General features: G+C 38.8%; 1 protein-coding gene across 1 annotated transcript in view; it reads right to left on the reverse strand.

Annotated features, from left to right (window-relative positions):
• Nucleotides 1-13,821, reverse strand: part of LOC102502239 (EGF-like and EMI domain-containing protein 1) — a 565,383-nt gene that overhangs the window by 7,473 nt on the left and 544,089 nt on the right. Inside the window, exon 10 of the mRNA XM_027772542.1 lies at nt 6,840-7,028. Coding sequence (XP_027628343.1) covers nt 6,840-7,028 — 189 coding nt within the window. The remainder of the gene's footprint in view (nt 1-6,839; nt 7,029-13,821) is intronic.

The raw sequence follows: 13,821 nt of genomic DNA on the forward strand, positions 1-13,821 counted from the left end.
TTCCATTCAAGATGCTAGTATGAAATTTAGTTTCTTATTCACTTTTCTTTTGTTTTCAAGTCATAGGCCTATATAAAAGAAAAGGAAAGAAGAAACCAAGGAAAGAGAAAAGAAAGAAGCTAGCAGATTAAGATGAAAAAAAAAAAAAAAACAGAAAAAGGGAAAAAACATTAAAAAGTACAAAGAGAAAGAAACTAGCAATGGGCATTTGTTGGAGCCTATATAGTTAACTTATATATATGGTAAGTCTTTGAATTCTTCTTCTTCTTTTTTTTTTTTTAGGTTTTTGCCAAAGAGTTTATGCTTGCTGGAGAAAGACAGAAACACAGAGAGGGAAAGTGAGAAATCAGCCCCCAGGGAAGATGGCCAATCCCTTCTCTTCCATTTTTTCTCTGGGATTTTGGGGCATGCATGCACATATACTCAGCATGAGTTTCAAGCTGCCTGGTCTAGGACTTGAACTGCAGTCGGCCATGAGGGAGTCCAGTGCTTTCACCACGCCATCTGCTGGGCCCCAGCCTTTGAATGTTAAAAATAACTATAGGAGGGGCATTTTCAAAAAATATGCCAGTAAAATAAAGGAAAAGAAGGTTAAATAGCTTCCCCAGTGTCTGGACTACAGCAAGTCTTCAACCTAGGTAAGCCATACTGTTAGCTGGCATTCCTCATGCAGTAGGTGTGATATCACATAGTGCAACGATTGGCCGAGTATTTTATCAGCATAAGCAGAACAAAGATCCTGGTGAAGGAAAAGTTACAACAAACATGTCCCAAACCATAGCTGGATGATTTGGAAAATATCATAAATCTTCCCTTCCATATCCTAGTCCATTCACCATATAAAATTACTTCTATCTTTTACTAGATGGTCTCATAGCAATAATGATCCCCAAATGCAATCTCTTCAAACAAATATTGGGTTCTAAAAATATACTATTAAAATTAAACAATATGTGGTAAATTTAAAATTCTTTCATTATAATAATTTGGAAAAATCTCTAAGAAGATAAAGATAATATTTGCATTATAGATTGATAAATACCTAGTTTCCGGAACTTTGGTAAATGTTTTCTTTTCCTTCTTTTTTTTTTTTTCCTAAGAGAAATTTTTGCATGCGCTCACCAGAGAGACAGATAGAAACAGAGAGACAGAAAGAAAAAAAAAATCACCCCTCATGGTGGATGGCCATGTCAGAATCCCTTTTCCCCCATGTTCCTCTTGGGATTTGGGGCACTCATGCATATGTGTCCAGCATGAGTTTCAAGCTGCCCAGTTCAGGACTCGAACCGCGCTTGACTACGTGGAGTCCAGTGATGTAACCATATGCCATCTGATGGTTCCAATGTCTTTTTTTTTTTTAAATGAATTTTCCTTACTGCATTTGAAGGGCTGGCAATCTTAAAAAATATGGTTGATGAAAGGTCACTTATATTTATTGTAGTTTGTAGAAATTCTTGTTTTTTTTTGTTTGTTTGTTCTGTTTATTTTTCTTTACTAGAAGGTGTGTGCACTTGCTAGAGAGAAAGAGAGAAAGATAGGAAAAAGCATACCTCATGGGGAATGATCACACTGTAATCTCTTCTCCATTTTCCCCCCATGTCAAGATTTTGGGCATGCATGCAAACGTTTCTGGTGTGTTTACCAAGCCACAATTCTGGAAATCAAATCACATAGTTGGCCATGTGACAGCCAGCTGCCTTAACCTCCAGGCCATGGGCTAGTTCTTTAGGAATTCTTAAGAAAATGTTCCTACTGCCCCTTTGTGTTAAAAATTTTGTGAACACTTTTTATTTCTTATAGATGGATTTGAATATCCTGTTTTCATTTCTGTAAAAAGGATAAAACAGGATACAGAGAGACTGTAAATAAGACATAAGCTTCTGCTTTCAGAGGCAGACTCCCATTAATAAGACCATGTGAACATGAGAAATCCTTGAGGTTTCTAAAGCCAAAGAACAGGCCATCGTGTTTTTATTTAAATCAGCAAGATTACTTTCAATATTTCTGTTTTAATCTTGTATTGGAAATGTTTTACTCTGCTGTAGTTGAGATAGATTATTTTTTAGTTTTATTTCTCAAGATACATATTTATCAACAAAACTTACAAGGCAAAGTAAGTATTTTCCTAACAGTCACATAATAACATTTCTTTGGTTCCGATTGTATGTAGTAGAGTGAGTCAAGTTGCAGATCATTACAGTTGGGATTCTCAACACCAAGTTTTATTCTTTGTTCAAGCACTGAGCATCTCCAGTGTGGAGTAACTTACAAGAATGACTGCAATTTGGATTGGGCTAACAACCTCGCCATCCAGTCTGGGAGGCTAATCCAATGTGGAGAGAGAGTAGTTTTAAATACACTGGGAATATAAATAGTTGAATAAAACGGGGGCCATCCCCTACGGCTTCATGTAATAGGTGGTAATTGACCCCCGGAGAACGTACTCTTTAAAAATAAAAGTCACAAGTCTGAGAAGTGTAGAGTATAAGTAGTGAAAGGTTTGGTTTGCTGGAAATAATAGGTTAGACAAAGAGTTGTGATGATAAGGAGAAGCAAAATGAATTTATGAGAGCCTGACTTTTTATGGTAACCAATGACTGAGTAAGAAGTACATACTTCAGTGGCAGTAGATGGCATGGTGGTTAGGGTGCTGGATTCCCACATGGCCAACTGTGGTTCGAGGCCCAGATGTGCAGGCTTGAGTTTTCATTTCCATTCTCTCTCTCACTCGGTGTGTGTGCTTGCCCTGAAGCAAATTAAACTACTACCACTACTGATAAATAAAATTAAATCAATAATTCTTTTAAAATAAACAAATAACCAAAAAAATGTATAATTTTATGTACAGAAAATGAGACATTCTTGAAGTGTTCGAGCAGTAGAGAAGCATGATCAGCAAGATTCTTGAGGAAGATCCTCAAAACCTTAACAAGTAATATTGGCCAAACCACTTCACTATGATATGACTTGAGTTTTAATCTACATGTGTAATAGAAAAAAAAATTGTGCTCTATTTTACATATGCAAGTAGTTTAAAAGAAACTCTGCTTAAACTGTCTTCCAAACCAATCACAAAGACTAAAACAAACCCTTCCATTAAAAAACTGTATAAGATATGAGACCAGCAGATAGCGTAATGCTTGTATCACCGGGCTCACATGTAGTCGAACGTGGTTTGAGTCTCAGACCTGGTGGCTTAAAACTCATGCGAGGCGCGTACGCTTATGTGCCCAAGATCCCAAGAGGAGACTGGAGGAGGAGGGAATGCAACATGGCCACCCCCTGAGGGTGATTTCTTGCTTTCTATGTCTCTGGTGAACACACGTACCCTATAGCAAAAATCTCTCTCTCAAAAAAAAAAAAAATGTATAAGGTAAATTTAAAAACAGAAAGGAAACAAGGGCAGTCAATATTTTTATTTTATTACTTGACAATTTTTACTCCTCCTAAAAAGTATACCTTCAATGAAAGTACAAAGAAAAACATTAAGATGCAGTAACATTTTTAAATCTTTGATACTTTCTCATGCAATATTCACATGAGAAATTAAACCAACATATAGTGTGTGTGTGTGTGTGTGTGTGTGTGTGTGTGTGTGTGTGTGCGCACGTGCTCAGAGGGATGGAGAAATGGAGGGAAAAGGGTTGCATCATGACCATGCTCCACTGGGGATGCTTCCTCTCTCTCTCTCTCTTTCTCTCTGTCTCTCTGTCTCTGGTTACTGTATATGCCCTCTAGCAATAACAAAAGAGACATTCCTAAAAATTAAACCAGTATCATTGGCTGTGTATCTTTAAAAAAATAAATAAATAAGTGGGGTGCAAGTAAAACCAGCAGCAACCTGTCAAGCAACTCCATTTACTTGCATCCAGAAGCACAAATCTTTCCCTTTTTCTTTCACTGGAACAAGCTTGCCAGCACCTAACAATTGATTAATTTAACTGGAGGGATTTTTATAGGCCTAGAGTATTAGGATCTTTTATTAAGTTTTGTGTTTCATGGATAAACGAAAGAGCACACTGAGTTTTCCAGGGAACACAAAACCTCCCCTTTTAATCACATGCTCAGAGTAAAACCACAGTGCATCACAGGCATTCGTTACGTACAACCGATGAACTGACTTCTCACCTATATAAATTGGTGGCCTTATTAAAATATTTTTAAAATATTTGCCAGAGGGCACAAGTGCTTACAGGAGAAAGATGAAAGGGGGCGTGTGTGAGAATGAGAATGCACAGCCCCCACCCCATGGAGGATGCTTCCCCTCAATCCCCTCTCTTCCATTTTTCCTTCCTTTCAGGATTTTGGGTACACATGCACACATATCTGGCATGTTTTCGAAGCTGCCAGGACCAGGATGCAAACTGCACAGTGGACCATGTGGACTCTGGCTGCCTTAACCGCTATGCCACTGACTGGCCCCCTTATTAAAGCATTTTAGAGTGAACATAGGTAAAGGAAAACTCATCGACAGTATTTTGCTGGGCTTGTACCAGTTCTCAGGGTGCCACTTTCATGACAGAGAGCACTGTGCCAGCCTGCTGGGCAGGAGCACCACTCTCTCATCCCTGGCACTGTCTCCGTCCATGCAGCCCTCACCCTCCGGCTGCAACCACGTCCGAAGGTGCAATCTGAACAGACTGGGTGTGACCGCTTCTCAGCTGGCCCCTACGTGTGTACGCAACTGAAAATGAAGATGCAAAACTTCATTTCCTATAAAGGCCAAGAACAGGAGGAGGACAACAGCAAAGAGAGAATCTTTTAAAGTAAAGTTTATTGTATGTTTTCCAATTATAATATGGGGGAATAGTCTCTAAAGAATAGAATTTTTGGAAAATTAAAAAAAAAGAAGAAGAAGAAAACAGAAAGAGCTTACCCTCAATTCTGAAACGCAAATATAACCAGTGTTTCCAGCATTTTGTTGCTTTTCTTTCTAGGCTTTTAAAAGTACTGCTGTTTTGTTTTGTGTGTTTATTCACTTTTGTCCCTCCAAGTAAATATTTTTGTTGAAATTTAATACACATATGAAAAAGTACACAAATTTCAAATGCACACTTCACATGTCCTCAGTGTAGACAATCCATATAAATGCCACCCAGATTACAACAGAGAATTTTACTAATATTGAGACTCAAAAGTGACTTGATGATTCTCAGTAATTAATCTCACATAATCAGCATTATCTTGATTTCTATCACCACAGATTAGTTTTCTTTATTCTTGAATATTATGTAAATGGAATTCTAATGTATATACTCTCATTCTATACACTGTGAGATTCAACCATGTTGTGGGTACATGAGTTTCATTTTCATGGCTGTATAGTATTTCAATATATAAATGTATCATAATGTAGTTATTAATCCATTCTCTTCTTGAGGAAAAATGACTGTAATCTGAGTAAGGCTGGGAAGGCTTGTATTCAGTTGTTGATAGCTTGTTTCATTTCACATTTTGGCCCTGTCTTTGGTGTGGGCCCTTCCAGATGTCCTGATTACAAACTTGTTATTTTTACCAAGGCCTTTCTACTTTGGCAGGCACTGAGCCCCAACTTCTGCCTCCTTAATACCATGATGCTGCTAACAACTGTGCATAGCTCCTCACTCTCTTCCCAGCTGTCTCCTCAATTTCTTGACACAGCCCCTGAACTGGCAAATGGCTAGAGCAGAAAAGCAGCAGAGACCATCTTCCTTGTCTGGCCTCTCTTCTCCCTGATTTTAGCTACTAAGTTTTGACCGATTTTGTTTCCTCAAACTATGTCTTTCTTTAGAGAGAGAGATTTTTGCAATAGGGTGTGTGTGTTCACCAAAGAGACAGAGAGACAGAAAGCAAGAAGTCACCCTCCAGGAAGAATGGCCACACCACAATCCCTTTTCCTCTTGGGATGTTGAGTATGCATGCACACGTGCCTGGCATAAGATTTAAGCTGCCAGGTCCAGGACTCGAACCACAGTCGACCCTGTGGGAGTTCAGTGACAACCATTATGCCATCTGCTGGTCCTGCCTTAAAGTATTTTTCTTAAGATTTTATGTAGCCAGAGCATCAGTGGTTTAATGAAGAGACATGAAATTATTTATATTTTTTATGCAGAAACATCTATTGATATCATGATTTGACCATAGCATAAAAATATCACTTCTGTTTTACTGAATGCATTCTAAAGGAATCATTAAACTTTGATGTTACTTTAATACAATGAATAGACAGAGAACAAAAAAATCAGCTCTTTTTTACAAAGGAAAGAAAAAGCAGCCGCAGACTGGCTGCAGTTGGTTTTGATAGGGGTTATGCTAATTTATTTTGATCAGAAGTGATTTGATGCTTGAGTTCTATTGCTTGGATATATGAAAAAAAAAACTGCTCACATTTGGAAGATATTTTCTTGGTCCACGTAACATATTAAACAATTGTTTCTCTGAATTTTAAAACTAGAAAGGAATTATATTATAAGATAAAGTTTAAATATATAAAGTGACTCCTAGTGGAATTTTAATGGAAGAATTAGAAAAAAAAATCATCATCCTCATTATGCTAATTTAAAGATTCTTTTAAGCTCCATTTCTTGGTATCACACTTCAAGAGCAGCCCTGCACTCCGCACCCCATTTTTACAAATATCTATACAGCACCCCTTTATCGCACAAAAAGAAAGACAAAAATGATGCATTCGTTACGAAGCTCTGAAGAAGGATCTTTGGTCCCCCTACTTTTGCAAACCTTATGTTAAAATATTTGATGGTATTAAATATGAATATTAAGTTGCTTGATAGAGAATTGATGTGAACGGTCTACAATGAAAGGAAAGAAGTAAACGCAATGAGGTGAATTGTTTTACTCACCACCTTGGTGCAGAGCCCTCAGTTCAGCCAGGGTATCTCTGTCTTCTCCTCTGCCGTCTTCATCTTCGTAGGTGGGAGGTGAAGAGGGGGCAACGTATCGAAGCAGTCGAGGTGGAATCTTGAATAGCAGGCCTGGAGACCTCACAACTTCCAATTCCTCTTCTTCCTCCAGCTCATCGTCATCTAAAGCTAAGACCAGAGGGGAAAAATTCTGGGTTTCAACATGTTGCTTAAAAGAAGGAAAAACCGAGCTGGGGTTGACAGAGAAAGGAGTTTCAACTAGACAGCCAAGGCAGGGGGTGAGTGACAGGTAAAACGCTTTGAGATGGCCATTTCAAAGGTCTATTGTACAGGAAGGTGAGAAGCTGTGAGCACAAAGTGGAAACTGCAGCGGAGAGACCAAAAGCGAAAGAAATAGATCTCCGTGTGAGAGGAGAGAAGGGGGGAAGGCAGGTTGAGTTAAGGAATCTGTGGTTTCCATTGCTCCTGAAGCAGTTTAGAAAAGAGACAGTGTAATTCTTCACAGCGACTTACGGATGCAAGTTTTCCCGTCACTTCCAATTCTGTAGCCATCTTCACAAGTACAGCCGTATGTTCCCAGAGAATTAATGCATAGTTGGTCACAGATTCTACTGCCATCCAAACACTCATCCACATCTAGGAAATTTTAAACGATGTCTGCTTTTAGGCGTTGAGAGATAAAGCAGGCATTTGGAGCTAACGGGCATATTTATGTTCTCGTGACCTTTACTAACCAGCAACAACGCCCTGCCGTCTGAAAAGCAAGCATTGTTCCCAAATTCTTTCTCAAGCACGCCTTGCCAATTATGTTTCTTTCAGTCATTTTCAAGTTTACTGTAGGTAGCTGTAAAACCAAGGCTGTCCTAAGACCTTGCTCAGGAGGTTTAGATGAAGAACATACGGCAAAATGAATGCAGTGGTCTTAGGCTGTGTAGCATTCTGCGGTCCTGAAATAGTCAATATATTCATATATGACAGGACACTTACTCTAGGTGTAATTTTGTACGAGGTCGACAGAGGATTTTATGGATGAGGAGGCATAGGTCTTGTTCTCATGTGACTTACTGGTTTATAACAAGTCTGAGCCCAGACTTGGGTCAATGTGTTCCTGATAGTAAAAGTTCCTGTATGATGCTGAGCTTCTAAACTTTGCTTCGGATTGTGGATCCTTTTTCCATTTGGACGTGTGTACGCAAGGATGTACACTCACACCATACAGTCATCTTTTGGCTCCCTTTGCTTATAAGCAGATGGTACATGAAATTCAAAACGATTTTTTTTGGCTCTGTTAATTGGATAGAATGTGGCAAATGATAATACACTCGCCAGTGTTTAGTATATATAGATATCATAGTTGTGTGTTCTTCGCTGTTATCCACACTGCGAGGCTGTGGGGCCTGGCTATCTAAATGAAGAAACACACGGATCATCTTCAACAGAATTCGGCAATTTGTTTCTTTAAGCAAAGAAACACTATATATATATTTTTGAGGCATTAATGTCTTGTATAATTTGAGTGTTATTGGAAAAGATTAAAATCTTCTGATATGTGCTTTGAGTTCAAGAGAAATATCGTCCAAAATAATGATAATATGGATCACAAAATGAAAAATCATACGTATACACTACAGGTCAATTTTCTTTATCTTTTCTTTCTTTTTTTTTTTTTTTTTTTTGCTAGAGGTCACATGCACTCACTCACGAGAGAGAAGGAAAGTGAGAAAGTGAACTCCCAAAGAGAATAACCATGCCACAAACCCTTTTTTTTTTTTTTTTTTTTTTTTGCTAGAGGTCACATGCACTCACTCACGAGAGAGAAGGAAAGTGAGAAAGTGAACTCCCAAAGAGAATAACCATGCCACAAACCCTTTTTTTTTTTTTTTTTTTGCTAGAGGTCACATGCACTCACTCACGAGAGAGAAGGAAAGTGAGAAAGTGAACTCCCAAAGAGAATAACCATGCCACAAACCCTTTTTTTTTTTTTTTTTTTGCTAGAGGTCACATGCACTCACTCACGAGAGAGAAGGAAAGTGAGAAAGTGAACTCCCAAAGAGAATAACCATGCCACAAACCCTTTTTTTTTTTTTTTTTTTGCTAGAGGTCACATGCACTCACTCACGAGAGAGAAGGAAAGTGAGAAAGTGAACTCCCAAAGAGAATAACCATGCCACAAACCCTTTTTTTTTTTTTTTTTTTGCTAGAGGTCACATGCACTCACTCACGAGAGAGAAGGAAAGTGAGAAAGTGAACTCCCAAAGAGAATAACCATGCCACAAACCCTTTTTTTTTTTTTTTTTTTGCTAGAGGTCACATGCACTCACTCACGAGAGAGAAGGAAAGTGAGAAAGTGAACTCCCAAAGAGAATAACCATGCCACAAACCCTTTTTTTTTTTTTTTTTTTGCTAGAGGTCACATGCACTCACTCACGAGAGAGAAGGAAAGTGAGAAAGTGAACTCCCAAAGAGAATAACCATGCCACAAACCCTTTTTTTTTTTTTTTTTTTGCTAGAGGTCACATGCACTCACTCACGAGAGAGAAGGAAAGTGAGAAAGTGAACTCCCAAAGAGAATAACCATGCCACAAACCCTTTTTTTTTTTTTTTTTTTGCTAGAGGTCACATGCACTCACTCACGAGAGAGAAGGAAAGTGAGAAAGTGAACTCCCAAAGAGAATAACCATGCCACAAACCCTTTTTTTTTTTTTTTTTTTGCTAGAGGTCACATGCACTCACTCACGAGAGAGAAGGAAAGTGAGAAAGTGAACTCCCAAAGAGAATAACCATGCCACAAACCCTTTTTTTTTTTTTTTTTTTGCTAGAGGTCACATGCACTCACTCACGAGAGAGAAGGAAAGTGAGAAAGTGAACTCCCAAAGAGAATAACCATGCCACAAACCCTTTTTTTTTTTTTTTTTTTGCTAGAGGTCACATGCACTCACTCACGAGAGAGAAGGAAAGTGAGAAAGTGAACTCCCAAAGAGAATAACCATGCCACAAACCCTTTTTTTTTTTTTTTTTTTGCTAGAGGTCACATGCACTCACTCACGAGAGAGAAGGAAAGTGAGAAAGTGAACTCCCAAAGAGAATAACCATGCCACAAACCCTTTTTTTTTTTTTTTTTTTGCTAGAGGTCACATGCACTCACTCACGAGAGAGAAGGAAAGTGAGAAAGTGAACTCCCAAAGAGAATAACCATGCCACAAACCCTTTTTTTTTTTTTTTTTTTGCTAGAGGTCACATGCACTCACTCACGAGAGAGAAGGAAAGTGAGAAAGTGAACTCCCAAAGAGAATAACCATGCCACAAACCCTTTTTTTTTTTTTTTTTTTGCTAGAGGTCACATGCACTCACTCACGAGAGAGAAGGAAAGTGAGAAAGTGAACTCCCAAAGAGAATAACCATGCCACAAACCCTTTTTTTTTTTTTTTTTTTGCTAGAGGTCACATGCACTCACTCACGAGAGAGAAGGAAAGTGAGAAAGTGAACTCCCAAAGAGAATAACCATGCCACAAACCCTTTTTTTTTTTTTTTTTTTGCTAGAGGTCACATGCACTCACTCACGAGAGAGAAGGAAAGTGAGAAAGTGAACTCCCAAAGAGAATAACCATGCCACAAACCCTTTTTTTTTTTTTTTTTTTGCTAGAGGTCACATGCACTCACTCACGAGAGAGAAGGAAAGTGAGAAAGTGAACTCCCAAAGAGAATAACCATGCCACAAACCCTTTTTTTTTTTTTTTTTTTGCTAGAGGTCACATGCACTCACTCACGAGAGAGAAGGAAAGTGAGAAAGTGAACTCCCAAAGAGAATAACCATGCCACAAACCCTTTTTTTTTTTTTTTTTTTGCTAGAGGTCACATGCACTCACTCACGAGAGAGAAGGAAAGTGAGAAAGTGAACTCCCAAAGAGAATAACCATGCCACAAACCCTTTTTTTTTTTTTTTTTTTGCTAGAGGTCACATGCACTCACTCACGAGAGAGAAGGAAAGTGAGAAAGTGAACTCCCAAAGAGAATAACCATGCCACAAACCCTTTTTTTTTTTTTTTTTTTGCTAGAGGTCACATGCACTCACTCACGAGAGAGAAGGAAAGTGAGAAAGTGAACTCCCAAAGAGAATAACCATGCCACAAACCCTTTTTTTTTTTTTTTTTTTGCTAGAGGTCACATGCACTCACTCACGAGAGAGAAGGAAAGTGAGAAAGTGAACTCCCAAAGAGAATAACCATGCCACAAACCCTTTTTTTTTTTTTTTTTTTGCTAGAGGTCACATGCACTCACTCACGAGAGAGAAGGAAAGTGAGAAAGTGAACTCCCAAAGAGAATAACCATGCCACAAACCCTTTTTTTTTTTTTTTTTTTGCTAGAGGTCACATGCACTCACTCACGAGAGAGAAGGAAAGTGAGAAAGTGAACTCCCAAAGAGAATAACCATGCCACAAACCCTTTTTTTTTTTTTTTTTTTGCTAGAGGTCACATGCACTCACTCACGAGAGAGAAGGAAAGTGAGAAAGTGAACTCCCAAAGAGAATAACCATGCCACAAACCCTTTTTTTTTTTTTTTTTTTGCTAGAGGTCACATGCACTCACTCACGAGAGAGAAGGAAAGTGAGAAAGTGAACTCCCAAAGAGAATAACCATGCCACAAACCCTTTTTTTTTTTTTTTTTTTTTAATGCTTTTGGGGATTTGGGGCATGCACAAAAATGAGCCTGGTGTGTTTTTGAAACTGCTGGATCTGGGGCTCAAACTGTGCAGCGGATTGTGTGGGATCCTGCCATCTTAACTACCAAGCTACTAGCTGGCCCAAGGTCAATATTTTTCAAAGTTCATTTATTTTTTCCATGAGTGAGAGAGAAAAAGAGAGAGTGAGACAGTCAGAATGACAGGCATCCCCACAACAGTGTCCTCATGATGGGATCCACTCCCAGTTGCAGCCAGCCCCAGGTTACGGCCACATGTCTGCCCAATGTGTACACAAGGCTCTCCAAATGCCAACCTGGGAACTTCCTATGCTGTGGTCCAATCCCAAACTTTTTTTTTTTTTAAATAAGGAAGAGAGTGGAAGGAGAGAAAGAGACATGGGGGAGGGAGAGAGAGAGAGAGAGAGAAACAATGAGTTAAGTGTTTTTGACTGAGTCTCATATCTGGCTTTTCTTCAGATAAGAACTATGGGTGCATACCACCTTGTGTGGGCTGTTAACATTGGATTACGAGCTGAATCTGGTTTCCACCGTGACTTCAGCCACTCACAGTGGCGCCCTCCCACCTGCACCCTCATAGCTCGGCCTAAGGTAAAGTTTTAAAGGTAAATTGCAGCAATGACTTAAATGAGCTATTCTTAATGATATAAGCAAAGCCAATTAACTCTACGCTAAATTTAAACTGTCCTATATTAAGTGAAAAAGATAAGCCAGAAATCACCTGGAAGATAAGTGAACTAATTTTAATAATTAAGTTAGAAAATTATAAAAATGGTTCATTTAAAAACTTGCATTAGCTATGCTAATGTCAGATATATAAGAGATTTTGCTACCGATTTAGACTGTGGCTCATAAACTGGTCGTCCTGCTATTGCTGTCTAATGAAACACTCACTGAGGGTCGGCAGCTGGTGTGGTGGTTAATGTGCTAGATGCGTCATGGCCAAGTGTGTGGTTCTAGTCCCAGACATGGTGGCTTAAAAAACACACCAGGCATACGTGTTTGTATCTAAAATCTGAGACTATGGCGAAGAAAGAACTGCGAGATGTGGCCATCCCCCCCCTGGGAAAGGGGTGCTTTCTCACTTTCCCTCTCTCTCGGTTTCTCTGCCTTTCTCCAGCGAGCAAACACACCAGACAGGGAAAAAAAAAATAAAAACAAAACCAAAAACCCCTCATTGAGAATGAATTCCACCAACCAACTTTCAAACCCCAGTCGAGATGTCTATGTATCTCTATATAACTTACAAGTTAATATATATATTATAAATAAGTTAATGTATATTTTAACTTAGGTGAGAAGAATTTAGGCCACTGAATATAGTAAGGTGAAGGGAATTATGGGCCATGAATATGATCATAGTAATAATTCCTTAGAGCTGAGTGATTTCCTCTGCCAGTGTTCTCGGCACTGTTTATTCACTGCTTCCCTTAATTTGCCCACTGGTCCTATTATTGTTGTCATTTTACTGATGAGGAGCTGAGGTTCAAAGTAGTTAAGAGTCACCCAAGTTCACATGGTAGGAAATGGAAAATCCACACAGAAATCCAAGTCTCTTCAATGTCAAAGCTTTTCCTTTCCCACCCTAGCTCTCTCTCTCAGATGTTCCTCCTTCACTGATTGTCCCATCACATCAATTATTTCGTGTTAGATCTTGAGAATTTACCATCACATCTACAACCGTCGGAGTTGAGCAGAAATCCTTCCTGACAACTGCATTCATAGCCTCCTAAATAGTTAATGCAGAGCTGGGAACAGCAGGCTTCTCCATTCTCACATTCATCAGAGTCTGAAGGGGAAAAAGACACGTTGGTTACTGCAGAGACAGGACTTTAACCAACCTAAAGAAGCCCTACTAAGTTTCACTTCTAAATTAAAATGGTTTTGCTCATTTCCTACTTCTCAGGCTACATAGTACAGATATTAAAAACGTTCAAACATGAAAGGAGGAGACCCGCTTTTGGTTTCTTTTCTTGCATGCTTCGTCTATGCCTGCTATTTATTTCAAAAGAATGCACAGAATTTCCAGATGCATTTATAAGCATTGTGAGCATTTCCAAGGTAAAGAGACCTCTACTGTTTTTGTTCAGTTTAAACAGCAATGTGACTGAATAAAGAGAAAACTTGAAGAATGACAAAAAAGTTTGAGAAAGAAAAGCCAAAAAATTCCATGTAACATTTGACAGCTGCAAAGACAAGACAGTCTTTGACCCGTAATGTGTCTGTTCTAGATCTTAAGATCAAAGAGTATTTCCAAACAAA

Source organism: Tupaia chinensis, unplaced genomic scaffold (genome assembly GCF_000334495.1).
Source record: "Tupaia chinensis unplaced genomic scaffold, TupChi_1.0 Scaffold000281_1, whole genome shotgun sequence".
Taxonomy (NCBI): Eukaryota; Metazoa; Chordata; class Mammalia; order Scandentia; family Tupaiidae; genus Tupaia; species Tupaia belangeri.